At 45.5% G+C, this 27917-nt stretch overlaps 1 protein-coding gene, 2 long non-coding RNA genes and 1 other non-coding gene across 33 annotated transcripts in view; 2 read left to right on the forward strand and 2 right to left on the reverse strand.

The window, feature by feature from the left end:
• The window catches only part of Arpp21 (cAMP regulated phosphoprotein 21), a 164623-nt gene that overhangs the window by 32047 nt on the left and 104659 nt on the right, over positions 1-27917 (reverse strand). For 24 of the 28 annotated variants that reach the window (XM_006243975.5, XM_039081801.2, XM_006243974.5 and 21 more), the window contains 4 exons: positions 27164-27345; positions 26301-26405; positions 24428-24685; positions 19369-19495 (listed from right to left, as the gene is read on the reverse strand). In XM_006243975.5, coding sequence (XP_006244037.1) covers positions 19369-19495; positions 24428-24685; positions 26301-26405; positions 27164-27345 — 672 coding nt within the window. The remainder of the gene's footprint in view (positions 1-19368; positions 19496-24427; positions 24686-26300; positions 26406-27163; positions 27346-27917) is intronic. The other 4 variants (XM_039081805.1, XM_039081804.1, XM_017595757.2 and 1 more) reach the window with 1 other exon arrangement.
• Positions 1612-16644, forward strand: LOC120094270 (uncharacterized). The gene is made up of 4 exons (XR_005488483.2): positions 1612-1715; positions 3788-3872; positions 10404-10559; positions 12302-16644. It is a non-coding gene; the product is annotated as an uncharacterized LOC120094270 (long non-coding RNA).
• Positions 16717-23100, forward strand: LOC120094269 (uncharacterized). Of its 3 annotated transcripts, XR_005488481.2 has the most exons (4): positions 16717-17270; positions 17565-20058; positions 22150-22362; positions 22848-23100. It is a non-coding gene; the product is annotated as an uncharacterized LOC120094269 (long non-coding RNA). The 3 variants fall into 3 exon arrangements; XR_010054272.1 differs by having other exon boundaries at positions 17565-22745; XR_010054271.1 differs by having other exon boundaries at positions 17565-22362.
• Positions 18785-18868, reverse strand: Mir128-2 (microRNA 128-2). Its single transcript, NR_031874.1, has one exon. It is a non-coding gene; the product is annotated as a microRNA 128-2 (primary transcript).

Genomic DNA, 27917 nt, shown 5'->3' on the forward strand with positions numbered 1-27917 from the left:
AACATGTGCTAATATGCCTGGGTTCTGGGGGTAGAACTCAGGACTTTATGCCTCCTGGTCTCTGGATAAGTAGGAGAGGGGGTCTTGGAATGGTAGGTCTTCAGAATTACTCCTCCTCTCTTCAACAGACCCACTGGGGCACTGGGCACGGCTCTCTCCATGTCCAGCACTGTGTGCCAATGATTTAACAAAGCAATTCCCCTACATTATTGCATTTAAGTGCTGATGAGGCAGTCTTAGAGTCATCTCGTCTAAGCGTGAGTACACTGAGGCACAGGGAGATTAATCTGTTCAAGGTCACACTGCTGTACACAGCAGAGGTTTGATCTCAGGTAACCTAATGCCTTAGTTTTTAGCTTAACGATTCCATTACATGGGGTAAATAATTTATATGTAGTAATGGTTGAGCCCTGGACTATCTAAAAGGACACACTTTTGTCTTTCTCATTTTTAAATCTCAGTAGGAGGGAACTACTTACTTGCAATTTAATTTAATAAGCATAGAAAGCACTTTGCTGAATCCGTGCATTTCCATGTCACCTCTTTGTTTCTTGGAATGGTTGGATTTTGTTCCTTGGCAAGAAAGAATATGCGAGATTAAATCTCAGCTTTAGTCAACCAACAAGACTTCCCCTCTGACCTCAGTACACTGATGCCTGCCTTTTGCGATACACTGGAAGTCCCAGGGCGCAAGAGAGGATCCAGTTGACGGCACGTTACAGCATTTCATACTGGCCCTCATACCTTCTGCTCAATAGCTAAACTTCTGAGCTATCACTCAGAATCCATCTCAGACACACTTCTAACAGGCTTCGCCATAGCTCTCTCAACCTGCGTCACGGTAGAAGCAAAGAGTCAGAGGAAGATGATCCCATTTCATAGCCTTTGACATCTTGACAGATGTAAACCAAGAGAAAAGCAATAAGGCATCAGGAAGAGTTGACAATCAGCTTCTGAGTAGAAAACTGCAAAGTGGCAGGAGAATGGCAGAGATTCCACAAGGGCGCATGCATGAGCACGAGCGTGTGTGTGTGTGTGTGTGTGTGTGTGTGTGTGTGTGTGTGAGCACATGTGCATATGCACCGGTGTTGCAAGCTTCTGCTTTAATGCTTACTGCTCCCCATTTTGAAGAAGCTCTGCATTCTTTGCACACTGATGGAATTACAGACCATCTGAAAGGATGCTTGAAGGAGTGCTGGAAATAGCTTCAGTGTGGAATGACCCCTAGGGCTCTCTCTTCGATCATAATTGGATTCCTGCCTGGCACCATTTGGGGCTCAGTAAACATTCGGTACAAAATTGGTGTTACGTTTTCATTTAGAAACTACACTCTCAGAAGCAGAGGACTGATATAAATTTTTAGGTGTTGGGTGAACACCTTCAGGGCCCAGTAGCACTGATCTTTCTTGATTCTGCACCCCGGAAATAACATTTCTTCCTAGGTTTCCTTTTCATCATCTAAGAACAAAGAGCGTTGCTGGTTCTTCAATCTGGTGAGATTATTTTTCACTTGGAGTTATGAAAACATGTCCCTCTAAACCGGAATAAGGGAAAACCAGCAGCAGCGTGTAGCCTAGCTTTGCTGCCAGCCTCCTCCAGCTGTTGCCACGGGATCTTCCTTCTCTGACTTCCGGTTATGTGAGATGTGACCGGAAGTCCTCTCGCTTCCTGTTGCGGTGATACTGTATAAGGAAGCATCCATTAATAGCTTATGAGTAAGTACCCAAGCCTGCTACCAGATCTCACCTTCTAGTACTTTCCCTCCATCTGACTGCCCATCGCCCTACCCATAAACACCTCGGAACACAGTCCTAGAGACCAAGCTAGCCAATAAACCTTTGCTGCGTCGGATGATATTTCTGGCAACCTAGAGATGCTTTTGAAAGCGCAGATGAAAATTCATGCTGAGCTCAATCCCCATGGCATCCTTACCCATGGCTGTTTCCTTTGAACGCTGGAAGGGAAACAAAACTCAGAAGACTTTTCAAAGTCGATTTGCTTCGGGCCCAGTGGCTCTTAAATATCAATGCTGTATTAATTGCTGAAGAGTGCATATCAGAGGGACTGACCTGCGTGAGTTTTAGAACCCAGTACATTTAAAGAGAAAGGAAGCTTTTGAAAAGATTGAAGGAATGCATCCGCCCCACCCAAATCATTTTTGGCTAGACACTGGCAATTGGTGGAATTTGCCACTCCCCAAATTCCTGTCTATTAGTATTCTGCACGACCCTCTCACATGCCATTCTGAAAGCAGATAACAATATGTTTTGAAAAGCAGTTATTTAGGCATCGTGAAAAAATGTCCCCACCCCTCTTAGGTAGGTTTTTTTTATGTTTGTTTTGTTTTTTTGTTTGTTTGTTTGTTTTCTTTTTTTCGGAGCTGGGGACCGAACCCAGGGCCTTGCGCTTGCTAGGCAAGCGCTCTACCACTGAGCTAAATCCCAACCCCCCTCCCCCCCCCTTTTTTTTTTAAATCATTGTCCTGGCTAGGGGATTGGGTGAGGGAGTGGGGCTGTGTGTAAGCCAGCAGCAGGCTCATGATTTCTTCGGTGTGAAGGTCAGAGGAAAATCTCTGGGATTCATTCTCACCTGTGTTGGACAGGGACTCTTGTCTGCTGTGGTGTAACTCAGGCTACCTGACCCTCAGGCTTCTGGGTATTCTTTCCTTCCTCTCCCAATGGGAGGAGAACTGGGATTGGAGATGCAGTCTACTACAGCCAACTTTTTAATGTGGTTCCATGGGATCTGAACTCAGGTTGGCACAGCTGTATGGCATGCGCTTTGCCCACAGAGCTACCTTCCCAGACCTCCGATATCTGTTCCTTCAGTGGTGCTGTGGATTGAACCCAGAACGTTGCACATGCTGGATGTGCTTCATGCTCAACTATGCCTTGGCTAATTGGTATCACGTTCACAGGCTCTGCCAGAGGATGCGTCTCCCATTCACAGAGCAGTGACAGGATCCTTCGTTTTAAAGTCTCCACCGTTTTAATTTGAGTTCACAACATCTTCATCTCCATTTTTTTTTCTATGCACATAATATAGCTCAGTCAATCATGAAGTTCACATCAAGTTCCTTTAGGACTAACAGACATACAACTCCCAGCTGGTGTGTCTTTCCACTTCCTGCGTCTACTCCCACGCCTGTTAGCTTCTCAATAAAGCCATCTGTTATGATTCCTCATAGGCTCAGCCTCCCCGGAGGCTCTCCAAACCCAAGCCAGGCTCTTGATACAAATATAACAGAAACAGCCACACGGCAGCTATCCCTTTACGAGTGCTGCCTGTCACCGAGAGGCAAATGGAGAGAACTCAAGTTGACAGTCTTTAGAACAATGCCACAACCCCTTAGGATAGAAGTTGAAGCAGGAGGATAGCTCTTGTTGATGCTGGGAGCTGGCATTACTGAACTACATAATTTATACCCAGTTACTGTCACACAAGCCAATAATAATGAGCAAAGGGAGGGGGGCTTGGACTCCTGTTAGTCTGGTCCTCTTAGTCCCCTTAACAAGCCCTGGCTTAGTATCTTTTCATTGGCTTCTGAAATCTGTAAGTACACACAAACATGCAAAAGGTTTCTCGCTGTAACTCCATCTAACTACTGAGGTGGAAGATAATTCCCATAACGCTGCGTGTTAGCGAACAGGAGAGGACACAGGCTCACTCTTCCTATTTGGCTAATTTATTGACATTTTAATCCAAAGTACAAGTGTCCGCTGGCTACACTGGAAGGACATTTGACCAAAATAACATTGATTTTCCTGCCCCAACTATCTCTCTTCAGCTTGCAGTGAATGAGGCCCACAATAGCAAGTTGAGATACTTTGGAAGATACCAAATCAGAACCATCACAGACTGAGCATCCGAAGGTAAGAGAATGAGTTTCACTGGTTTAATCCACATGAAAATAAAGGCAGGCACAGTGAGAGAAAGGAGATAGGAAAAGAACTGGCAGCAAGGTGGATTTTTCATCTCTATGTAGACTGGGGTGTTCATCCCACAAAATGGTGACTGGCATCCGCCATCTTGGATTCCTGTGGTAGCAAGCTAAGCAGGTGGCCGTTCCACAGAAGGGAGGAGGAGTGGGTTTGTGACACTCCCTTCTGTGACTGACAGGCTCAGCGATGGGGTACAAGAGAAGCCAGACCCTGGGTGTGCAGATTCAGCATTGCTCCGAGGAAGCAGCAATCAGAGTAAGAAGGATCAATATGCTGGGAAGAAATCGAGCTTCAGCTCTCAAGTGGTGTGGGCTTATTGATTTCCTGGTGCTCCCAGGAAGCTGAGTGCTCCAGATCGTTCAGATGATCTATGAACTTGCTGTGTAATATTTCCAGAATTAGAATTCAGTAGGCTCCCCTTCTTAGAATGTTCTGTGTCTACGTTTGCCTTGCTACCTTTTATATTATCATCATCACCACCACCACCACCACCACCACCACCACCACCACCACCATCATCATCACCATCATCATTTCAAACCAGGTCTCCTGTATCCCTAGCTGACCACAAACTCCCTACGTAGCCAAGGATGACCTCAAACTTCTGGTTGCCCTGCCTCTATCTCTCAAGTGACACAGGATTATTGCTATGTATCCACCGTGATGATAAGTTTGGATTATCATGAGTCTCATGCATACAAAGCAAGCATTCTTTCAACAGGGCTGTGTCCTTAGAGCCACATTTTCTCATTTTCAATGGAGGGAGCAAAACATGTAGAGATCATTCAGAAGCATTCTTAATAAGTATGTTGTAAATATTGATAAATTAGTATGTGACTTTATAACAGTCACTAAACATGCCACCGTATCCCATCAGAGTCAAAAACATCTTTTATACAAATTTCAGGGCCTGAAAATAAATGTAAAAACAAACTTAATCCATCATTTTAAAGAAATTCATTTGGACCATCACATTTGGATTTGCACACACACAAACTTCATTTAGCCCTGTTTTCTATCTCTCTACCTAAACACTATGAAAGCCACTGTGTGTGTGTGTGTGTGTGTGTGTGTGTGTGTGTGTGTGTGTGTGTGTACACTTCTGTTGGCAAGAAAGCCACCTTCCAATAGTCTATGCATAGAGGTTTAATGTGGTGTGAGCACTCCATAGTGTACCATCCTAACAACAAGAACATCTAAAAGCTTTCAACAAAGGTTAAACATTACCCTGAAACTTCCACAGAGTTCTCCGTGTCTGCTGAGGGGAGACTGTCAAGCCAATAAAGACAACTCCTGACAACATGTTATGAAATATTTGCTCTAGCTAGAAGCTGAGGAATCACAAACAAAAGATTTGCAAGCTCAAGTATCCACACAGCGTATGCTGTGGTAGAAGAAAGCAGGGCACCTGGAGAGCATCTCACAACACGATGCCTTATCTCCCCAAGACATAATTGTGTGGGGGTCTTGGGAAGGTCTCTTGAGTGGTCCTCAACTGACGCAGACCTTCCTGAATCCCATGACAAAAGAGCTATCATTAATACTGTTGGCAAAAGTGTGCCACCATTATAAATGGAATTCAAAACCCTTTTATTAGCCAATATTTTAGAACAGTACTGCTGGCATTCATAAATGGGTCTTGTGCTCTGCAACACAGTAAACTTATTCTCACTGGTTCTAGAAGCTTATGCTATTTTGTTTTTATAGGTTTGTTTCTCTGTTTTACACAAACCTTGGTGGAGTCATTAAATTCAGTTCTATTTATTAAATAGTTGAGTTAGAGATGTTGAAAGAGTCAGAGTACACAAAGTATTAAATGTTGAATAAGGAAATGCTGTATCGATGATATTTAGCATTATTTGTAAGTAGCACGATCTCTTTCAAAAAGTGGGTTGCTGTCTATAGCATGTGCACACACACAGGCTCAAAGGCAGAGGAAGGGGAAACAACAACAACAACAACCATTGCTGTGTTAAAGGTTTTAGTATTTTGCTAAAAGTGCCCTTTCCTCTTCACAGTTGTTAAAATGTTCTGTCCATCAAAAGGCTACCGACAGTATCATCTGGGTTATCTCTCCTCTCTCCCAATTCTTACACAGTTCTAAGGGAGGAAGATGGAGGTTCTTATGATTTTTTTTTGTCTTTGCATCATCCTTCTTCTTGACTCATCTCCACACACCCCAGGTTCAGGACAGAGAGTGCTGAGCCTTTTCTAGCAGGGAGAACTAGCTCACTTCAGATAGGTCTCCATCCACTTCTCTGGAGAAGACTCAAACCCTCAGACCTCTGAGTCATGTCAACTCACACTGCAGCCCAGGGCTATGGAGATCAGCTTAATGACATTCCTTCAGGATTTGATTTCCTCAGATAAGGAAAATAATGCAAAGGAGCCAGGCTGACCTAGCATGGGCACTCATTCTTGACAATCTTTGGAACCTAGGGGCTTGTCTGAAGTATTGTGTACTCTGAAAGGCATTTGAGGCTCTATTCTGCCCCCATCTTTCTGTATTTTTATTTTTAATTCCCAGAGCAGTTATGATGTCATAACTTATAGACAGACACATAGCTTGTAACTCATACTTCTTATTAGCCTTGGATTGCTCTCTTTGGCTCATCTCCATCTCTCTAGGTTTGGGACAGCAAAACAGGTTTTTCTCATGGATAGAAATCAATGGCTCAAAAAATGTGCCATGTTCCTAGAATGAAGAAGAAGAAGAAGAGGAGGAGGAGGAGGAGGAGAAGGAGGAAGAGGAGGAGGAGGAGGAAGAAGAGGAGGAAGAGGAAGAGGAAGAAGGAGGAGGAGGAGGAAGAAGAAGAGGAGGAGGAAGAGGAAGAGGAAGAAGGAGGAGGAGGAGGAAGAAGAGGAGGAGGAGGAAGAAGAAGAAGAGGAAGGAGGAGGAGAGGAGGAGGAGGAGGAGAACAACAACTTAGGAATATTTTTGAAGAACTTTAAAAATCCAGTTTAATGGGTCTCTAAGACCCTTAAGTAAAATATTTTGGGAGCCAAGGACAATATGTCATCAGGAAATTACTGAGTGCTAGGAGAAGTCTTTGAACATCAAACTCATTCCTGGGGCTCCTGGATAAAGCCGCAGAGGAAGCCTTTTAGGTTTCAAGGTTTAAATAGCCAAAGCAGAGAAACTGTATATGTCACTAACGTCTCCCAGTGAGCAGGCAGGTGAGGGTGTCTGGATTGTAGACTGATCCAATTAGGCTTCTTTTCTGGTAACTGTGGCCTGGGGTTCCCCAGCTGAAGAGGGTGTATGGGGTAAGATGTTTCTCTCAGACTCATTGTAACCCAGTGATGCACACAGTTCTATAGTCTCCATGGATGGTTATGACTGATGCCTGTCTCTGCTAGTGTGGAGAGTGCAGCTTTGCCACATCAGACCTGGAAGGGATGGTAATCCTAGGATACCATTCTGACCATGGAGAAGGGACAAGCTGGGGTGTGATGGGTGAAGTAGTTCCTTTCTCCTTGGTTTTGCTGAAATGACATTTGTGTCTCTGAAGTGTGCACTAACCTGCCACATCTGAAGACAGTGGGAATGAAAAAGGGGTTTTGAAGAAACACTCTTCAGGACTGCTCAACTCTAAGCAGTCCTTTCCATGTAATGATTTGCACACTGCTTCATATTCAAAGTAGGAATACCAGCAATATCTTTAAGGAAAAGTGAACTCAGTGGAAATGTCAAACACCCCTCCCCTGCAATCTAACAATTTTGTCTTGAGTACCACAGCATCTCTGAATGTAGGAAGAAAGATAAAACTCACTCCTCACATTTCAGCTCTGTGGATCTTTAATTGAAGTCACAAACACAAGGGCCACCTTTCAGGCTGGCTCTAAGGATGGCCAGGCACTCAGAGCTGGTATGACAGAATAGAGCTCTCAAAGTGAGGAAGAATATGTAGATCTAAAAAGGCACATGTCAATCAATTGAGAGAGGGGAGAGATACAGAGATAGAAAGATAGATGGGTGGATGAATGGATGGATAGACGGATGATAGATGGATGGATGGATGCATGAATAGATAGATGTGATATAGATAATAGATGAATAGATGATAGACAGGGATAGATAAGATAGATTAATAGATACACAGATAGATAGATAGATAGATAGATAGATAGATAGATAGATAGATAGATAGATAGATATAGATAGATTGGAAGGATTTGATGAAAACGTAACCTAGAGCATCAGGAGTTTCCAGTGAAAATCTTGTCTAATATAAAAAAGAGAAAGAGAAGCCCTGATGAGCTGGTTCAGCCTTAAAGTTGGAGATAGAAACTGAGGAAGCAGATGGGTGTGAGGAAGATGTGATGAGGCGGGATTTTAGGAAGGTGTTTCTGAAGACCCATGGGACTGAACCTTCACAAATGGCTGTACTAAGTGATCCAAAGACATCGGCTCTTTAGAGATCCAGAAAGCAATAATCAGGGGGAAAGAAACAGCCAGTCAAGACTGGACAGGTCTCAGAATAGTTCGTTTTCCCTTAAATTATTTCATTAAAGTTGTTAATAAACCATATTCTTTGAACAAATACATCTTCCTAAAGCTTTCAAAACTCATTCAGAAAAATATGTTTATTTTCTCCTTGCTGTCTCTTCTCTTGTCTCCCCAGCTTAGCTCTCTTTCCTTTGTTTCAAGAAGCTATGGCTTTCCATTTTCTATTGTGTAATTAGAAAGCAGAAATGGTGTGGTTCCTTGTCCTGCATGCGTGTGCTTACACGTACAAACACACATACAGAGGTACCACAGACCACACACACATACACAGATACCACATACACACACATACATACACACATATAGATATCACACATCACATAGATACCAACACACACACACACACACACACACACACACACACACACACACACACACCAGGAAGACCATCACCGCACCCAGGACCTAACAAAGGAAGACATAGCAACTGAGAGATAAGACAAAAGCAGGGCATTAAATCCATAGCTACTCACATGTCCAATGAAGCCTTTTCATTATAAATGCCTATGGGGTACAGGGAACATAGACATTTACATGTGGGAACATGTAGGATTCTTCATGTCTAAAAATAGTGTTTCTTGCCATCAGTTCCTAGACCTGTTAATCTTTCTCCGAATCCCAATGTAATACTTCTCAGCCCCATTCCTTCGTATGTAAGACTGTAATAATTAGGCCAATTAGTGGAAGAAACATGGGGACATTTCCATAGAAACCTTCTCCAAACTATTATTTTCTGAACAGTGTGTTCCACAAGGATTTATCCACGTGACTCCCATGGATGTTAACAGGAAGCAGATGGACCATTAAACCCTCCTGTTACTCTTCCATCATCTATCTCTGCTTCTGATAGCATGGATTAGGCACGAAAATTGTGCAGCACCGCTCCAGGGCTGTCGGGGGTGACAGCCTTCCTGCTGCTATGCTGAGTGATTGGGAGCATACTGTTTTCTAAATATATGATATGTGTATAAAAACTGAGGGGTTTTGAAATGCAACATGTGTGGAAATATTAGATAAGGTAATTAATTAAGTCATTTTTGTAAAACAATCAAATCCCAAGGAAGGAAAATTAAAATCTGTAAATCAGTGTGTCATTTTCTTTGTCTTTTTCCTGTGTGTGTTTGTGTGTGTGTGTGTGTGTGTGTGTGTGTGTGTGCACGTGCAGGCCCACGGTGCGCATGTGCACACATGGAGGCCAAAGCTTGACTTGGGGTGTTTTTTCATTGTTCTCCACCTTATTCTTTGATGCAGGGTCTCTCACTGAGACTGGGCCTCACCTCTTCGTCTAGACTGGCTGAACGTGAGTCCCAGAGACTCTCCTATGCCAGGTCTTTCAATGCAGGTCCTAGAGATTAAACCCAAGTCATCCTGCTTGCAGGCTAAGCGTTTTCCAACCAAGCCACCACCCTAATTCCATAAACGAATATCACACCAAATCCTACTCCCTTCCTCCACTCTTCTGCTTCCCCTCCTCTCCCTCCATTTCCACCTGATCCCAAGAGAGGAACGTTCAGGTGTGGAACACCACAAATAAACAGAATGAGGAAGGAGACTTCTTTAAAGGCAAAACTTTTCCCAAGGGACGTTGGCACCACATGATAGATGAATTAGACCGAATATACAGGATTTGCTGTGAGCCCTGGTTAGATAAGGATACGGATTCTGTGACGGTGTGGCCTTTGCCCCATCACAATGTGCTTCAGAACATTAGCTGAGTAGTAACATCCTTACTCAGAGTGGTTAATGTGAGCAGCATGCCATTACAATAGAATAGAACACCTGAGAGAAGAGACCAATGAAACTAAACCAGTCCTTACCTGTAGAGCTTGCATGCAGGCAAGGGGACTTGCCTAGTGGGAAGGGGACTGTGGTTTTGGTCTACTCTCAAACATGTAGGCAAAACCCATAATTAGATGCCTTTACCCGTTGTGCCATCCTTCTCTCTTCCACAGAACACAGAGGGGTTGGAGGAGGAATGAGGGGCCACTGCCACGACAGGATGGGTTGTCAAGACCGGGTCACATCCTGTCACCTCAACACTCAACAACAGCGACTGTTTCCCAAGTCACCGGGCCACCTGGCTCCAGACACACTGCACCCTGGCAAAGGTCAGAACTCTAACCGTGCGGAAGTTCGCCTGCTGAAGGGAGCTGATCTGTTAAGCTGCCGTTCTTTCCCGCTCGACACCGTTCAGTTACAGCTGAGATCTTGTTTCTATTTGGATTGAATGGCTGAGAGGTTTCCATTAGCCTTTTAGGGACTCATGCTGAAATTTCAGCTCAGGTGTTGTGTCTTCCAAGGGGAGAAGATGAGATACCAAGAAAAAAGGCTAAAGAGAACACTTCCTCCCTCCCTCCCTCCCTCCCTCCCTCCCTCCCTCCAAGCAATCAGTCAATCATCGATCAATCAACCAATCTCTCACTCTCTCTCCAACTGCCTCTCTGTTGTCTTATCCACACGCCCTGTACACAGCAAAATGAACACAGATACACATGAGCGCAGCCAGGCCTAATCAAATGAGTTGTCTCTCAGCTGGAATTTTCAACTGACCTACTCACACCCACCGTCTGATTCTTCCCTGAAGAAATCATTGCATACCAATGGCTGTTCAGCGGAGAGCTGGAAGTATGATCTTCCAAACTGACATGTTTCCAAACCTCGGAGAGCCACGTTCAGTTTTCTGTGTTATTCCACTATCATTTTATCATAATATTATCATATTGTTCATATCATATCGTTACCATAACAAGACGAACAGAATCTACATTCCCAGGCCTGGTTCTCACTTCCCTCAAATATCCCCATGAGTGTTTTATTGACGCAAGCCTGGAATTCAGGTGTGACACATCTCCAAAGCCTCGGGGACTGTGTTTCCATTCTCAGATGTTTGCTCCTCTCATGACGTCTACATTTGGTGGTTTTGGCTTCACGCCTTCAGAGAATGTGTCAGACATGGTAACCTGCACAGGTTTCGAAAGCTGCCTTTGTAACTCAATCTGAATGCACTGAAGTCTCGGGAACTTCCCACCATCTCTGACAGGACTCTTCCTGTCATCTCCGAATTCCCACCACCCCTGACTGCACTGGGCAAAAGGCTGATCCAGGCTCAGTTTCCTCACGGAGCCTCACCACATGTTCATGCTCTGCTTCTGTGCACACTTGTCCTGTGTCCTGATGGCTGTTGGGGCAGTGTGGTTGAGAAAGTCAGAGGAATATTTATGTCAAATTTGGGAAGGCTGAGGTAGAAGGGGGTTTAAGGCCAGACTAGACTATCAAAGTAAGACTCATCCTGGGGTTGGGGTGGGGGGTAAAGAAGGCCTTGACCACTGTCTTTGAAAGGGATTCCAACCTGAATATTTTAATGCCATTGGAGCATTATTTACTCAACACAGAGACTTTAAAAAAAAGAGCAGAAATGCATTCAATTAACATAAGCTATTCTCACAAATCTGCTTGGGTTTTGCAGTACAATACAGTCTATTCACCCTCTTTAAATCACCTGACAGTTCCATATGTGTTCTGAGTTTTTAATCTCCCATCCACCTCACACATCCTCCCTAAAATTTTTCTTTCCAACAATGACCTCCCTTTGTGGATATCCTTACAAAAATATTTATTTGCATTTGTGTATGTGAATGGTTGCTTGTATGTCTATATGTGCACTAGGTGCATGCAGTTCCTAGGAAAGCCAGGAGAGGGCATCAGATCCCCGGTACTGGGGCTTCCATTGGTTTTACTGCCCCATTTGGGTACTGATAGGGGAACCCATTTCCTCTCCAAGAGCACTAACTGTTCTTAACCTCTGAGCCAGTTCCATTTCTTCAGCCAGTCGTTTTTTATTCCCCTGCAGATAGTAGTTATGGTTGTTTATCCGAATGAGAGCCTGAGTGGGGAGAGTCCATCTGAACTGTAATTTGAAATGGGAAGCATTTTCATAGACAAATATCTATCTACAGTACAGCTTTTGCTCCCAGAGAAGACATTCAGCAGACACTTGGCTCTGAGGAGGGTGCACAGGGCGAACGGCTTTATAAAACAGAGGTAAGAACGTGGGTGATGATTTTCACCTGCCCGCATTTAGGAGATGTGGACGAGAAGATCAGAAATTCATATCATTCTTGGTTGCGGAGTGAATTTGGGATCAGCTGAGGCGAGTCAATAATAGTCTATCAATGCTTTCCATTCAAGGCTCAGGGGACATCGCAGAAGGTCAGGTGTGAAGAGAGAGAAGAGCTAATGGATGAGGGGGAGATCTGGGAGGCCCTGTGTGAAAACCAAAGCAAACCGGGCAAGAACTATCTCCCAGGAAAGGAAGCTCAGGGTTAAAAAACACATACAATCTTTACAGATAGGTTAGGTTCCCAGCAGCCAGTCACACCATGCAGCTCACAGAAGCCTCCTTCTCTAGCTTCTGCAGGCAGCCGCACTCACACACAGCATACCTTACACAGACGCAGAATTAAAAATAATAAAATAATAAAAGTAAACCTGGAAAACCATTTCCAGAGCCATCAAAATCCAAGGGAATCATGTGCAGCCATTATACTATAATTCAGGAACCTCCCAGGGGGTTCTCTCTCTCTCTCTCTCTCTCTCTCTCTCTCTCTCTCTCTCTCTCTCTCTCTCTCTGCTCCACAGCCACCTCACTACATGCAGAACACCCAGGTTTCCTTTTTCTTTCTAACCCTGAAGTACATTCCTGCTGTTAACCGACACTATGTACAAGCCTGTGAGAGACTAGAGGCTTGTTGTTTTGCTGACTGTTCTCTCTGTCTCACTGTCTTCTGAATATCTGTGTTTGTACCGGAGGAGTTGTGTTCCTCTGCGCTTCTGTCGGGCGAGCTTCCTTTTGCAGCGGACAGTAGTTACTGTAGCAACTCAGAACAGCTCCAAGTATTAAGACTACGTCACCGTGAGCGCTCGGCTATAGACCCATCGCATCTATCCAGACTTTCCACGGGAGGCTCAGGGAACACTGAGGTAGGGCAGAGTGGAAGGACCTGAGAGCTAAAGTTGGTAGGGGAAACTGTTTCTCGACATAGAATGGCTGATGAACGTGTCAGGGCACAGCAGCGGTGGCTCTGCATAGAACTGCAGATAGCACCATGGACCCACACGTAATGAAGGAGCTACTGGCTCTTAACAGAGGAGGGAGGCAGAGTCTCTGTCCTTTGGGAATGGGGCTGCAGGTAAGTTGTCCCCTCCCTTGTTGTAGTCGATCCCATATCTGTTAGTATATAGGCATATCAATTGTATTAATCGGTCTCAGGGCTTTATTAGTAACAGCAACAGCAAAGGCAAGAACTTGAGAGGAGCACTGGTGTGAGGGAAGAAGGTAGCGGTGAATGGACAGGATCGAAATACAATGTATAAATAAGTGTATGAAAATTTCGAAGGAGAAATGAAAATATTTTTTAAAAGTCTGGCATATAGGCAGAGAAAGAGACACACAGAGACAGAGAGGAAAACAGAGAGATACAGAAAGAAACAGAGGAGAGGAAGGAGAGAGAGAGAGAGAGAGAGAGAGAGAGAGAGAGAGAGAGAGAGAGAACAGCTCTCCCACCCCCCACTGGTCAGAGCCTTTCCTTTCCAGCCTCTCTCCGTGGATTATTCTAACACTCTCTTTGAAGGAAGTAAAGCACATTTGCTCGGAAAAGAAGCCAATTGACAGCAAGCTCAGTGTGCCTTGAAGGCTTCGCCCCTGTGCTCTAGAGATGCTAGGGATATTGGGGTCCCTTGCCTGGAGGTATATGTCAGACCTTTAGGAGAGCTTATGGCCAATGTGAATTTCCACCTTTCAAGAATGGTCAATACGAGCAAGTAAAATGCCAAGCAACATGCAGGAGAGCTCAACAACACAGCAAGCAGGTGAGATCTACTGTACAATATGCTACCTAAATGTAGGCTATCCCGAAAGTTTCCCCAAAAGTTCACTGAGTATTCCTGAGGGTAGGGTGTGGCTGGCCATGTTGAAATCACCTCAACCATTTTAGCAGTGCAAGAACCACACGGAATCTCGACCAAAGTGCAATGGCATCCATCTACTACCAGTAACAGAAAGACAAGAAGGAGCTCTCCAAACCCTTGTGCATCGAACAGCAAATGAGTGGGTCAAAGAGTCGATACTAAAGAAACTTTAAAGATGCTTATGAGGCTGGAGGTGGAGCTTGCTGCTAGAGCAGCATTTGCAAGGTCCTGGGTTTGATCCCAACCACATGTAAAAAAGACCAAACCAACCCAAACCGTGGAAATGAAAACGTGGGCACAGAGGTGGCACCTCCCTGAGAGAGCAACATAGCTCTTCATGTTGTGTTTGTGGTAAAAAGGAAGAGACGTGGCCAAGAAAATGAGCCTCCCTATCTCAAGAACACAGAAAACAACATCGGAGTAAAGAACACGGAAAATGAAATGGTAAAATAGAGAAAAGTCAATGAAACAATGACAGGTTGGGTAAATTTGGTAAATATAGAAAGAGTTATCCGAAGGACAGAGAGGAGTTGGGAGGAGGCAATGCCAGGGATGGAACTGTGGAAAAGGAAAAGGGGAGGGGTGTGGCTCAGAGCTGGAGAGCTTACTCAGCACCCTCATGACCCAGAATTCAACCCCTGCTGCTGCAGACTGCTAATAAAAAGTGACAATTAACAACAAAGAAATCAAAATAGCAATGTCAACTCTATGTTCCTAAATTTCACAGCTTTCAAAAAATGGGCAATTCCTTGAGAATCACAAACTTCTCACACTCAAACTCAGGTGTGTAAAAGACCACCTGGAGTGGCCTTCTAACCAGAAAGAACTCGGGAGCTGGACTAGTGGTTCAGATCATTGCTGATCTTGCAGAGGACCTGGGGTAGTCTGTGGCACTCACATCCCGAGAGTCACAACCACTCCAGCTTCAGGGGACCCAACATCCCCTTAGGATCCCTGCTTCTGCATACAGTGCACATACATACACGCAGGCACACACACACACGCACACAAAACTTAAAAGAAATAATTTAAATGCTCTGGAAATTCTCATAAAATCACCAGGAAATTATTTTGACCTTATAGGCAAAAGCCTTTCAAAGCAGAAGTCTGTCGACATTTGAAGAAAATACAACTCTAAACTCACACGCTCTCCTCAAAACAAACACCCAAACAAACAACACCTCCCCAGACAAGCAAAAAGTGCCAAGCAAATAAATAAATAAACAACAACAAAAAGGGGGGGGGGATGGCACACTTCGCAATCACTTTTTACAAGGTCAGTGTTGCTCAAACGCCAAACTCCGATTTCTCTCAAAGACACATTTACAGATGTGCACGGAACGTCTCCCATAGGAGATATTTTATCTTAAAGGTTTATAATTTCCAATATAAATAACTGTGAGATCCAAACATCATTTTGCAGCTATCCCCTTTGGCCTCTCTGAAACTGCTTACTATCCCTAGTCTTCATGTGTCATTATCGCCGGGCAGAGATTTTTAATTTCACCATTGCCCACCAATGGGGCGAAGAGAAGGAAGTCACCCAGAGGAAGATTTTTGTCCCTAGTGTGACTAATATCCATGAGCTCGGTGTCTCATTCAGTCAGCTGTAAGAACCCTGGTCCTTTTTGTAAAAATTCACTGTCTGTGCTGGGAAGATAACTTAGTGGGGAAAACACCTGCTGGGCAAGCATTAGGACCAGAGTTCTGATCCCCAGCTCCCCAGTAAAGGTCAGGTGGGCAAGGGGGCGTGCCTGTAATTCCAGCATTGGAAAGTAAGCTCCACAGGGTGCCAGCTAGTTACACTAGCCTTTTCTGTGAATACAGAGGGAGAGTAGAGAAGGATTCCCAACATTAACCTTGAGTCACTGCTTGCCACATGCACCTGCACACTGTTTGACTGCACATGTGCATATGTGTATGCACACACACATGCATAGGGAAATACATACACATACACATATGTGAATGGGAAATGATAAAATAAGTCACTGCCTGGAGTTTTAAGGGAAGACGTCATAACCCAACAGGGGACCAACTCTGCCGAGAACATAGAAGAGAGAGAGATGATTTTGATTACAATTAAATACAAGTGGTAGGGAGTTTCCAAAGCAGAGTGGGGCTAAATCTCACTGACTTTAATGGACGAATGCTCTAGTATGTGATAGCCCAGAAGAAAGCAGAGAGAGTAGACAGAGTGTGTCTGTAGAGTGGCTTTGAGTCAGAGCTAGCCCAGAGTTTATCCTTAAAGGTGATGAGGGTGGAGGGGGGGGGCATGTGGGTGGGGGGTCTCATTGCACAGCTCCTCCAGAAAACACAGCTGTCACAACCATCTAAAGGGACTATGTGCAACCGATAGAACCATTCCCATGAATCACCCAACTGTGGCATAGTCAAGCTCTGCTGCCTTCAGCAAAGGTTTTCCTACCTACAGAATGGGGAACATGCTTGCTTTAACACGGTTGGATTTTATCAGCCCAGGATTCTCTGTGACTCAGGGATAGCATCTGCCTTCCCCAATCCACAGGAAAGTCACTTCCACAGGCAAGCTCTGCTGGGATTGTAGGCCAGGTGTCAGGTGTAATCAAACCCAGGGGGGCAAAGGTCTCCATCTGCATCTGTGTCCCGTTGGTGGCAAGTCTGGGGACCACGCCATTCTTGACTCACTTCCCTTTCCCTGTCTCTTACCCTCAGACCACAATGACTGCCACCCACAACTTGGACAAGCGGAACCTGCCTGTTTCTCCACTCTGAACACAAGCCTTCCACAGATTTACTCTTTATATAAAAGAAAGACCACAGGCCACCATCTCTCCTAGGGGATTGTACATCATGGTCCTATGTGACACCAGGTACCAAGTTGTGTGGTCTCGATTATCCATATTTATGTTCCAGGGTTGCAGGAGGGATTTCTGTGTCTCTCAATGATCTCAATATTCCTCATTAAAGAATGAAAACATTACAGATACTCTCTCATATGCTGCCAGTCGTAAGGGAAGACAGTGGCGAGGAGGCATGACCAAGGTGTTACCAGAGATTGTTATAATCCTAATTCTGGGGCTCTGGGGGTCACAGATTCTTCCCCTAGCAGTTTCCTCCACTGTTGTAGCTACACCCCTCTCTACCATAACACCGTATCTCTCTAGGTTTCTGAAAGTTGCAGCCAGACACTACATTAGACCCACGTGAGACCAGTAGAATTAATGACCTGCATTCCTGCATCGTGTTTCTTCCCAGTGCATTCCTGACTCAAAGGCAACCTTCTCTGCGGTACCTTCTGAACTAAGGTCTGGGAGATTAAACAGTAACTTTGGGTGTGAATGTGTGTTTTTATGAGTGCCAGTGTGGTGTATGTGTGGGTAGCCACACATGTGTGGAGGCTAGAGGACAACTGTTTTATTCCTCAGCTGCCATGCACCTTGGCTTTGGGGACAGGCTCTCTCACTGGCTTGGTGTTTGCTGAGTGAGCTAAGCTGACTGTCCCTGCCTCTCCAGGGCTGGGATTACAAACCCAAGTCATCACACACCTTCTTTATGTTAGACCCAGGTATCTATGATCCCATTCGGGCCCTCATGTTCACATGGCAAGTATTTTACCAACTCAACTTTCTCACAATCCTAAAGCATAATTTTTAAGTAAACATGGGCAAAGATGGGGCCGACCACATGCAAATGAACTGTCCTGCAGGACTGAGCAGAAGGAACTGCACAGTCCCTACCAACAGGCTCGAGATTTCCTGCCAATTGCACAATGCAAGATCGAAGGTTTCTCCTTAAAAATAGCGTCAAGCCCTTTTGTTCTTACTTCTACAAAAGTACAACGGTCTCTCAAAGGTCCCGGAGAAATACAGCATTTTGACGAGATAAAAACTGGCTACTTTAGGTTCCTCTGATTTCTCTCAGAAGTCTTTCAATGGGTCGTTAATGAAATGAAGAACACATAGCCAACCAAGGTGCAGAAGAACTGAACTCTGTCTCCAGTCTGGATCTGTTAGCATCAGTGTCATCAACCATGGAGTTCTTGCAGCGGTGTTTTGTGCCTTAGCAAGGATTGTAAGTTTGTTTGGTTCTTGTCCTAGCTTCTAAAAACGGCACATATCTTATCTGCACATATTAAGCATTCCTGTACGGATGTATCCACCACAGACATGAGACCTCAGAGCAGGAATTCATGGAGAGCCGGCAGCGGGAGCTCCTTAGTGTGACCTACTTACAGAGGCAGTCTTCCGCGTGGCAATTAGCAGTTTCTCCCTGCGGTTTGTTCAGCAGGATTGACAGGGAATTCTGCCTAGCGATGGACCAGGCGCTTCCCTCAGCCCTGCTGGGTGCCTGCTGCTCTCTGGATAGCGGCATTCCTTAGGAGTTTGACACAGTAGGGAAAGAGACCGGTTCACTGTGAGACCTGCTACTCACTCTCTTACAGTGCATCGGCCCCCCTTCCCACTGCACAGTGGCTGCCGGGGCTCTGGGTGGGTGGCAGGCATGTGGCCATCGTGACAGTGAACCATGGAGTCAGAGTTCCATCACGTATGCTGCATACACAGGAGCCTTCTTCTAAAGGCGGCGCTGAATTTTAGGACAGTATCAACACAAGCTAATTTGGCTCCTTCAGAACTAGGGAAAGTACTCTCTTCAAATTGAAAAGGAAACAAAAAACACATGGGCTCGCAAGATAGGGATGTGCTTGTCTCTCCGCTTTAAAATAAACTCCGAGGATATAAAAATAGCTTTGGGGAGCAACTAAGCATGCGCAGGCTAGTGCGCTCTTGTCTCCTGGTGCCTTTTAGTTTCCCACAGAGTGAATCAATTGCTTTGTTAGTTTCCCTGGGTAGGGAAAACATGCGACTTTAAATTGGCTCTTTTGGGTATTCATCCAATGAGTACATCTATGAAACTCACCATAAAAAATAACCGAGCCGGAGGACAGAAAGGAAACAGATTTTCGCGTACCTGCTTGCTGCGCGGTCTGTGGTATTTGCTGACTCCTCTGAGCGCTGTACTGGACTGAGGCCAGGGGTCGGTACTGCTGTGTGGTTGAGGTAGGGTACTGACCAGATGGGTAGTAATATACGGACATCTGTGGGACAGGAGGAGCGAGAAACGGAGATGAGAGCTGTGCACAAGAAACATATTTTTTTTCCACATAAAACCCACTGTTTCGATATAGTGTCATTTAACCATGGCAGATTTTGAAATTGAGCCCTGACCATCCTCTCTCACACCTGTTTCAGTGTGCATGCTCTTTCTCTCTCCCCTGATGGGAGATCTCTCCTGTCCGTGCTTTGGAAGCCATCCCCAAACAAGAACTTTAAAGAGATTTGCAATCCCACTACAGGGGAAGAGGACTTAGTCTGGGGGGGGGGCACCTATCTACCCTGCTGGGTTAAGGGGCCAGAGGCTCCCTGCTGACTGACTGACTGACTGACAATGCTCAGTCTTCAGATGTTAAGGACAACCTGGGTCAGGTGCTCCAGCTGGTTCCATATGGAACAGAAATGAACTTGGGAGGAGTCCCGCCCACTTGGTGACTGTGTCATGAACAGCAAAAGGCTACTTGATGTCCAGCCAAGGCTTCAAAGAGTGATTTATACATAGCCTGCATCAAAATTTTCGGTATATGCAATACAAGTGGAACCTATGGTAAGATAGTGCGTATGCATCTTCTGCAAACTTACTTCTAGTAGTGGGAATTGAATTTAGGCGTTTATGCATGCCCAGTAAGCCCCTTATCAATCACCTCACTGTATCCCTAGGCAGTGTGTGTGTGTGTGTGTGTGTGTGTGTGTGTGTGTGTGTGTACGTTCATGTGTGTGACCCTGAGTGTAGAGGCCAGAGGTCAACCCCTTAGGTGTCATTCCTCAGGCACTACTCAGGTTGTTTGAAACAAGATTCTCACTAATGTGAAAATTGCTGATCAGTGAGGTCAGCTGGCAAGAGGAACCCCAGGGCATCTACTTCTCTCCAATGCCCGGCATGAGCCACTCTGCATGGCCTTTAAATGTGGATGTGGGGGATCAAACACAGATATTCATGTTTGTAAGCATTTTACTGACTGACATTCTTGGGGATCCTTTGATTTTGAAGTTTGAGACTCATACTTAGCTGACCAGCCTTTGACTCATTCTGTATCCCAGGAAGGCCTTGAATTCACGATTTTCCTCAAATGCTGGGGTTACAGGTCTGTATCCCTAATCCAGCCAACCTTCTGTTTACTGTTTGATGACTGACAGCCAGTGAAAACACCCTAGAATGCCTCCTTAGAAGACATCTTTGCCTACCTAACAATGCCATGTAATGCTGGTTTCTTACTGGTTTCAGCTAACGCCGCTCATCTCTTGTCTCTTCTCATCTTCTTTAGAGGGAGAATAGTGGTCCTCCGCTGTACCCAAGGGTTTACAGGTTGGGTATGTAGAAGAAGATTTTGAACCAATTATTTTGTATCTCTGATTTCTATGCCTATTTTTTTTGATTCACTTATCTCAGTAAGGCATTAGTGTTCCATTTGCTACTAGAGTGTGTGGTATGTTCCCGTCCCTCGGGAGGAAAGTGGAAGCAAAGGAAACATTGTATGGCTGTGGTTTTGCAATGCCATGGAATCAACAAGAACTTCATTCTCTCTAGTACGGTAGATGACCAAGGGGAAGAGGCTGGGAGGGCCTAGAACTATTCTGCCTCATTGCTTAGCAATTAGTCATTTACTAATTACACATTGTATATGGTCATTTAACCTTTCTCTCTGTCTCTCTCTCATTGTGTGCTTGTGTGCTTGTGTGTGTGTGCTTGTGTGCTTGTGTGTGAGTGCTTGTGTGTGTGTTTGTGTGCTTGTGTGTGTGTGTGTGTGTGTGTGTGTGTGTTCAGAGTATGATGTTGGGTGTCTTCTTCATCAACTCCTCTTGGTTTTTAGAATTATTTGTTTTATTTTTCCTGTATGAATGTTTTGCCTGACTGTGTGCACGTACACCATATTTGTGCCTGGTGTCTGTGGAGATCAGAAGAGGAAATCACATCCCTCAGAGCTGGGATTATGAATAACGGTAAACCCCTATGTAAGTGCTGGTACTTGAAGCCCAGGTCGTCTGTAAGGGCAGTGGGCGTTCGAACCTATGAGTCATTTCTCTAGTCCCTTCATCTTCGTACTAAACCTGCAGGTCAACAGCTTGTTTAAACTGGGCGGTCAATTAAGTCTAGGGATCTGCTTGATTCTGTCCTGGACGGTCCCCAGTTCTGGTGTTACAGACGTGCACTGTTGCACCCAGCTTCTAACAGGTGCTGGCAGTCCCAGTCCAGATCTTCATGCCTCCATGCCAAGCATGGGATAAGCTATGCCATCTCCCTAGCCTGCTGTCTCTTTTTTATAAAGCAATTCAAAAATGTGAAGAATTCATGAGCAAATGGATTTGGATCTATTCTGGAAAATTGTGATACAGTTAAAAGTCACTATTACATATCACATAGATGCCCCCCAATATTTAGGACAAGAACAATTGCTATCTAACTTATCAGCCTTATTTGTGCACATCGGTTAGTCCATTTTTGTATCTTTAGAAAAAAGAGTATGTGTCGTTTCAATACAAGCTTATGAACACAATTTCCATTTCCTAAAAATACTATTTCAGTGTGTGCATAAATGCATGTTTGTGGAAAGGTGGAGATAGATGTGGGTGTCTGCATGCTGTGGAATTGGGATGGAGGTCAGAAGACAATTTGTGAGGGTCTGTTCTTTCCTTCCAGCATACGGGCCTAAGGATCAAACTGAGGTTGTCTGCCTTGGTCTCAGCAACCCAGGCTATCTATTCTGCAGTCTTCTAGCATTGAATATGAAACAACAACAACAACAACAACAACAACAACAACAACAACAACAACAACAGCACAGTTCAAAGGGAAAGAATGGAGATCCAATACTTGGAAAATTCCCAATGAGCCTTCGTAATTTGGAAAAAGGTCGAACTTGATATATTTAGATTTTTAGGAGCTACTTGTTTCTGTTTGTTTAGTCTTGTTCTTCTGTATTGATTGTACTTCTTTCCGTGACCAGCAAAGGTTTTGACACCTTTACACGGCCCTTCTCCACAGTGTGTCATTGCTTATTCCTTAGGAAAGGTGACGTCAGACACTCAGAAGCTAATGGGTGCTTGGCCCATCCCAATCTTCCTCATGCCTTCCTTCCTTTCCCCTCTGTCCTAGGGGAAGGAAAGTGAGCTGAGCCCACGGACATATTTGGAAGGACCAATGTGACAAACTGTGATGGGAGGGGGGTAGAGGAGGAAAGGAACAAAGATGGTGTGCAAGAGGATAGGATGTCTACGTTAAATGACTGGATTAAGGTGCAGAGTGTGCAAAGGTGGTTGGTTTAATAGAGGAAGAAATAAGTCACAGGAAGAAGTGACCAGAAGTCAACAATATTTTCTCCTATGTCTCTCCCTCAGGTTTCTCTTAGCCTCACGTGCATGAATGGCACACATACGCCAGAGGAAACGCTCCTCTGAAGAAAGGGAACACATTTCCATAGACACCTCCAGATTGGCTCAGCGGAACTCTCCCCAGCGTTGCCTGGCTGGCTAGCTAAACTTTAAGGTGGTTATTACCTCAGAAGTGACTACGAGTTGTGACCTACACCTGTATCAATGGATCTCTTTGTTCCCAATAATCAAGCTAATAAATCAATGATTTATAGTAAAATAATATAGTAATGGAACCATTTCTGCAATTACTTAAAATTATCTTAAACACCGCTTTAAATCCCACCAGGGAGGAAATATTACTGAGATGGTGACTTGGGGTCCTCCATTAATTTAATCATTCAAAATGAACAACTAAGGGAAAAAAAATCATTTCCTGGTGGAGTTTTGTGTGTCTTGAAGAGCAAATAATTTATTCACGATGTGAAGGCAGTGGAACTAATGGCACCTCGGTGACGTGCACTTTAAACAGCACCTCACAGGCTACGCTTCATAATTAGGTTGGAAGCTGGTTGGGACTGTGTGCTCCTTGAAAACGGAGCAGAAAATGCTGGCACGCATCTCCCATCTTGACAGTAATCACTTCCAATATTCTGCAAGGGATACCCAGGAGAGCCCCAGAGATGTTTGGTGCCGAACAGGAACACACGATCAGTCTTAGAGAAGACAGTGAAAATCAGTGACCTGTGGTGTCTTACATGCTCCAGTCAATTAAATATGATTAATGGCTACCTGTGAGATCGGCCGTGGGCTCTGGCTCTCCTGGGGAAGAGGAAAGGACAGTGGATATTGGCTTTGCTCTGTTCTTTGTATTCATAGAGACATGCCTGTCTGGAAAGCAGCTCCAGAAGGCAGCTGTGAATTGATAAGGGAAAACAAATTTCTTGAGCAACAAAGGAGGGGGTCAGAGTTTCCAGGCTTAGGACATTCCCTACCTGGCTTCTGCCGTGTGAACAGCATCACCCCTGTGTGTGTGTGTGTGTGTGTGTGTGTGTGTGTGTGTGTGTGTGTATCTGTGTGTGCATGCACACATGTAGAAGAAGAAGCCAACGTCAAGTGTCATTTTCTCAGGAGTCATCCAACTTACTTGGTGTTTTTGAGATAGGATACTGGAACTGGCTATTTCGGCTACCACCACTTGCCAGTAGGCCCCAGGGATACACTTGTTTCTGCCTCTTCGGTGCTGGGATTACAAGCATACTCCTACCACACCCATCTTTTTAATGTGGGTTCTGGGGGTTGAAGTCAGTTTTCACCCTTGCACATAAAGTACTATTCCAACTGGGCCATCTCCCTAACCCAGAGTCCGTCGTTTCCAGGGGCTCTACCAGCTGCCAGGAAGATGGGTCCTCTCCAGGTTTCCCACCTGTGAGGTTCATTTGACTAGACGTACTTTCTGGTCCCCGGGATCTGGTGAAGTGGACAAGGCATACCGGTGATGGGGACTGAGTGCGGATGTGACTAAGAGGATAAGACAGGGGCAGAAATCAAACAGCCACAAGCCATCTGTGGTGAAGGTGATGGAGGGAAGGAAAGACCGCACCTACCTGCGCAGGTGGAGGCTGCTGTACAAATCCCTGGGGAGAGGGCGGGGCCTGCAGGACCTGCTGGGAGATGGGCGGGCCAGAGTCCGAGAAACCCCCTGTGGAGAGCTGCTGGCCTGCAGAAGTGATGACGTAGCTTGGTGGCTGAGCTGCTTGCATGAGGGAGGCTGGGTAGACTGGACCAGAGGGAGGTTCAGGAGTGTCTCCCGAGGACTGCCTGCTCATGCTCAGCTGACTGAACTGCGCAGCCATCTCTTCTCTCTGTGGCGCAGGGAAATAAGCGAACTCGGTCACGAAGAAGGCAAACTGAGGTGGACACACACTCACACTGGAAAGGAGAGGGCAGAGGAGGAAGCGAAGCATACCTTGAAATAAAACATAAAAAAATTTCTTCAGCCAGACATAGCAAGAAAAGCCATGCAAGAAATCAAGCTTTGCTCAGTCGAAGAGCCCAGAGGTGGGGGGGCAATTTGGCCCAAATCTTTTTCTTTCAGTGGAAGGAAATTATTCTTTTATCGTTGAGGGGGATGAGCTCTAGAAAGGAGGCACAGCAGCAAAGGAAAGGTGTGGCTGTCAGGGGGTCTTTCAGGAGCCATCTCCGCCTACTCCAGAGATGATGACCCTTCTTCTGGAATGGAACCCGCACACCCATTTTACAGAAACACATTGAGTCACCGGGCATAACCTGATACTTATGGACTGTGTGCTGTTTCCACAACGACTCACTGTAGTTAGGGACACAGGTAAAGGAACCAAGAGGCTGTGTTCTTAGGAGACACCCGATGTCAAGAGTTTAAGGTAGTGAGGGTTTGCAACCTGACTCTGAGTTTTAGATAATCCTGATAGTCTTACGGCAAGATCTTATAACCTGTTTGCTCATGACATCCAAGTCTAAGGCAATGGGTTGTGCATGGCTGGTAAACTGTGTGTGTGTGTGTGTGTGTGTGTGTGTGTGTGTGTGTGTGTGTGTGTGAGAGAGAGAGAGAGAGAGAGAGAGAGAGAGAGAGTTGTTGTGTTTGTGCCCATGTGTGCACTATGTGTGCATGGATACACACGTGTGCCTATGAATAAGGAATCAGAGGCCAATACTGGGTGTTCCTCCAATATCTCTCCAGTTTATGATTTGAAACAGGGTCTCTCGCTGAACCTGGAACTTACCAGTTTAGCTACACTGACTGGCTAGGAAGCCCTCATGGCTCTCCTACTTCTGTCTCCAGAGCACTGAGTCTACAGATATTCACCACGTGGCCAGCTCTTTATATGGGTACTGGGAATCTGAACTCAGTCCCTCGGACTTAACAAGTGTTTTATTGACATTTCCCCAGCCAGTTAGCTAGTAAACTTTAAAAAGGATATCGGAACGCAGAAGCATTTAACTTAGGGAAGACAGGCAAAAGAAAGCAAGCTGTTCGGAGGGATGGATTCTACCAGTCAGGCATGAGACGTTTACATGTATACAATGACATCACAGTCAGCCCAGGCCATGCACTCAGCGTCATCTATAGCTGAACAGAAAAATGGTAGAACCTGTGAGAATGCTCTGTGTGCTTCTGTATGTACATGTGTGGATGCGTGCACACGTGAATGCGTTGTGTATATGCATGCATGTGTGTATGCATGCATGTGTGCATGCATGAGTGTGTGCGTGTGTGAGTACATGCTCTTCTGTGTGCATGTGCGTGCATGCACAAGTGTGAGTATATGTGTGTGAGCATATGTGCGTGCATGTGTGCTTGTGTGTGTGTATATGTGTATGCTTGTGTATGTATGTGTATGTGTATGCTTGTGTGTGTGTATGTGTATGTGTATGCTTGTGTGTGTGTGTATGCTTGTGTGTGTGGGTATGTGTGTGTGTGCCATGCTTATGATACCGTACCAGGGGGAAGTGCTGCGTTGGCGACACAGGCAGGAGATGCTGGGGAGGGAAAGAGACCGCTGGATATTGCACAGACTGGGAAGATGGCTGCAGGCCCTGGACAGACTGGAGGGAAGAAAATACTGATCAGGTAACAGGAGAGTGTGGGGGCTGAAATTCCATTCAACGGGAAGAGCATCGCTGTTCTTAAGACGCCCCCTAAGATCTTTCAAGACGGAGAGGGATGCTGTGCGTGTTAAGTCAGAGACAGACGGCCTTGCTCTTGAGCAGGCTCCAGAAAGCATTGCCTTTAGTTGTGGGGCACTCGAGTTGGTTGGATGTGCTGGGCTTACAGACATATGTTGCTCAAGAACTCAGAAGCAAAAGCACATAAAAAGGAGGTTCACCCAGGAAGCCTGCTTAAAACACATCAGGTTTCATTGTGCCTCCCTAGAGAAGAAGGGCATCTCTGTGCCGTTCACAGAAGCCCAGTGAGATCAGCATCCCGGTCAGTCGGAACTTGGCCGATTTCTGCTCTTCCCACTGAGGAAGAGGTCAGCACAGGTCATGCAGACATGGGCATTTTATCTGTGGTGGGAAGGGGTGAATTAACTCATTAGTCTTGGAAGGGATTATAAGTTGCATCTGTGGCTTTGCCACAAACAGCACTTAGACCTAAGAAACTGTACATCCATTTTCCCTAGAACCCATTCTCACCCAAAGACACTTGCACTGGTTATAAGAGGATGTTTTGTCCACTGATGATTATGCTCTGGAAGATTTCACCTAAAAGCTTGATAGGAAATGACACTCCACACCTTTCCTCCTAGATGCATTGCTGACCTGAAGCCTACGTGGCCCTCATCTCTAGGCCGGCTCCTCACCTGAGTGACCAGTGGCCCTGTCATCTGAGGCTGTGATGCCTGGACCTGCTGCTGAGGCTGAGGAGACGGTTGCTGTGGTGGGGGTTGTTGAGGCTGCCCACTGACAGTGCCACGCAGCGTCTGCTGACTTCCGGGAGGGTTGTATATCGCAGGAGTTCCATCCGGGTTCACAAAGGGCTGACCTGAAATGAAGTCATACAAAAACCTGGGCTCAGACGAGGGTCTCATTGTCTCATTGTTTTCCCTGCAGGGAAAAAAAGAATGTACCCATAGGTTCTCTGAAAATAGCCTAGTAAAAACACACCCAAGAGGAATTCAAGACAGGGACCCAGCACCAAGGACAATGTGCTCCTTGCGACCCAAATCAGCTGAAGCTGGATAAGAGTGTGACCACATCACAATTTAAGAAGCAGCAAATAAACCCCACCTCCTTCAGGAAGGTACTCCAGGCAAAGGGCGACTGTGAACAGTGGAAGCTGGTAGACAGGCCTGAGGAGAAGCAGTCTCTGTGCAACCCTGTTTTGTCTCCTGCGTCTCACAGTCATCAACAAGAAAACGTCCACTGAGAGACAGCAGCTGCTTTCCGATTGCACCACTTCAACTACCTCCAGGAACAAATCATTTGCCAAAGCATGGATTTTTTTTCTTCCATTCAGTCTGGCCACCAAACAAGAATTTTTTACAGGTGCACAAACACAAGGGGATGGAACGGATCTACCGCCCCCTTCTCTGAGCACACACAACCAGGGATAGC

Source organism: Rattus norvegicus, chromosome 8 (assembly GCF_036323735.1).
Source record: "Rattus norvegicus strain BN/NHsdMcwi chromosome 8, GRCr8, whole genome shotgun sequence".
NCBI classification, from domain to species: Eukaryota; Metazoa; Chordata; class Mammalia; order Rodentia; family Muridae; genus Rattus; species Rattus norvegicus.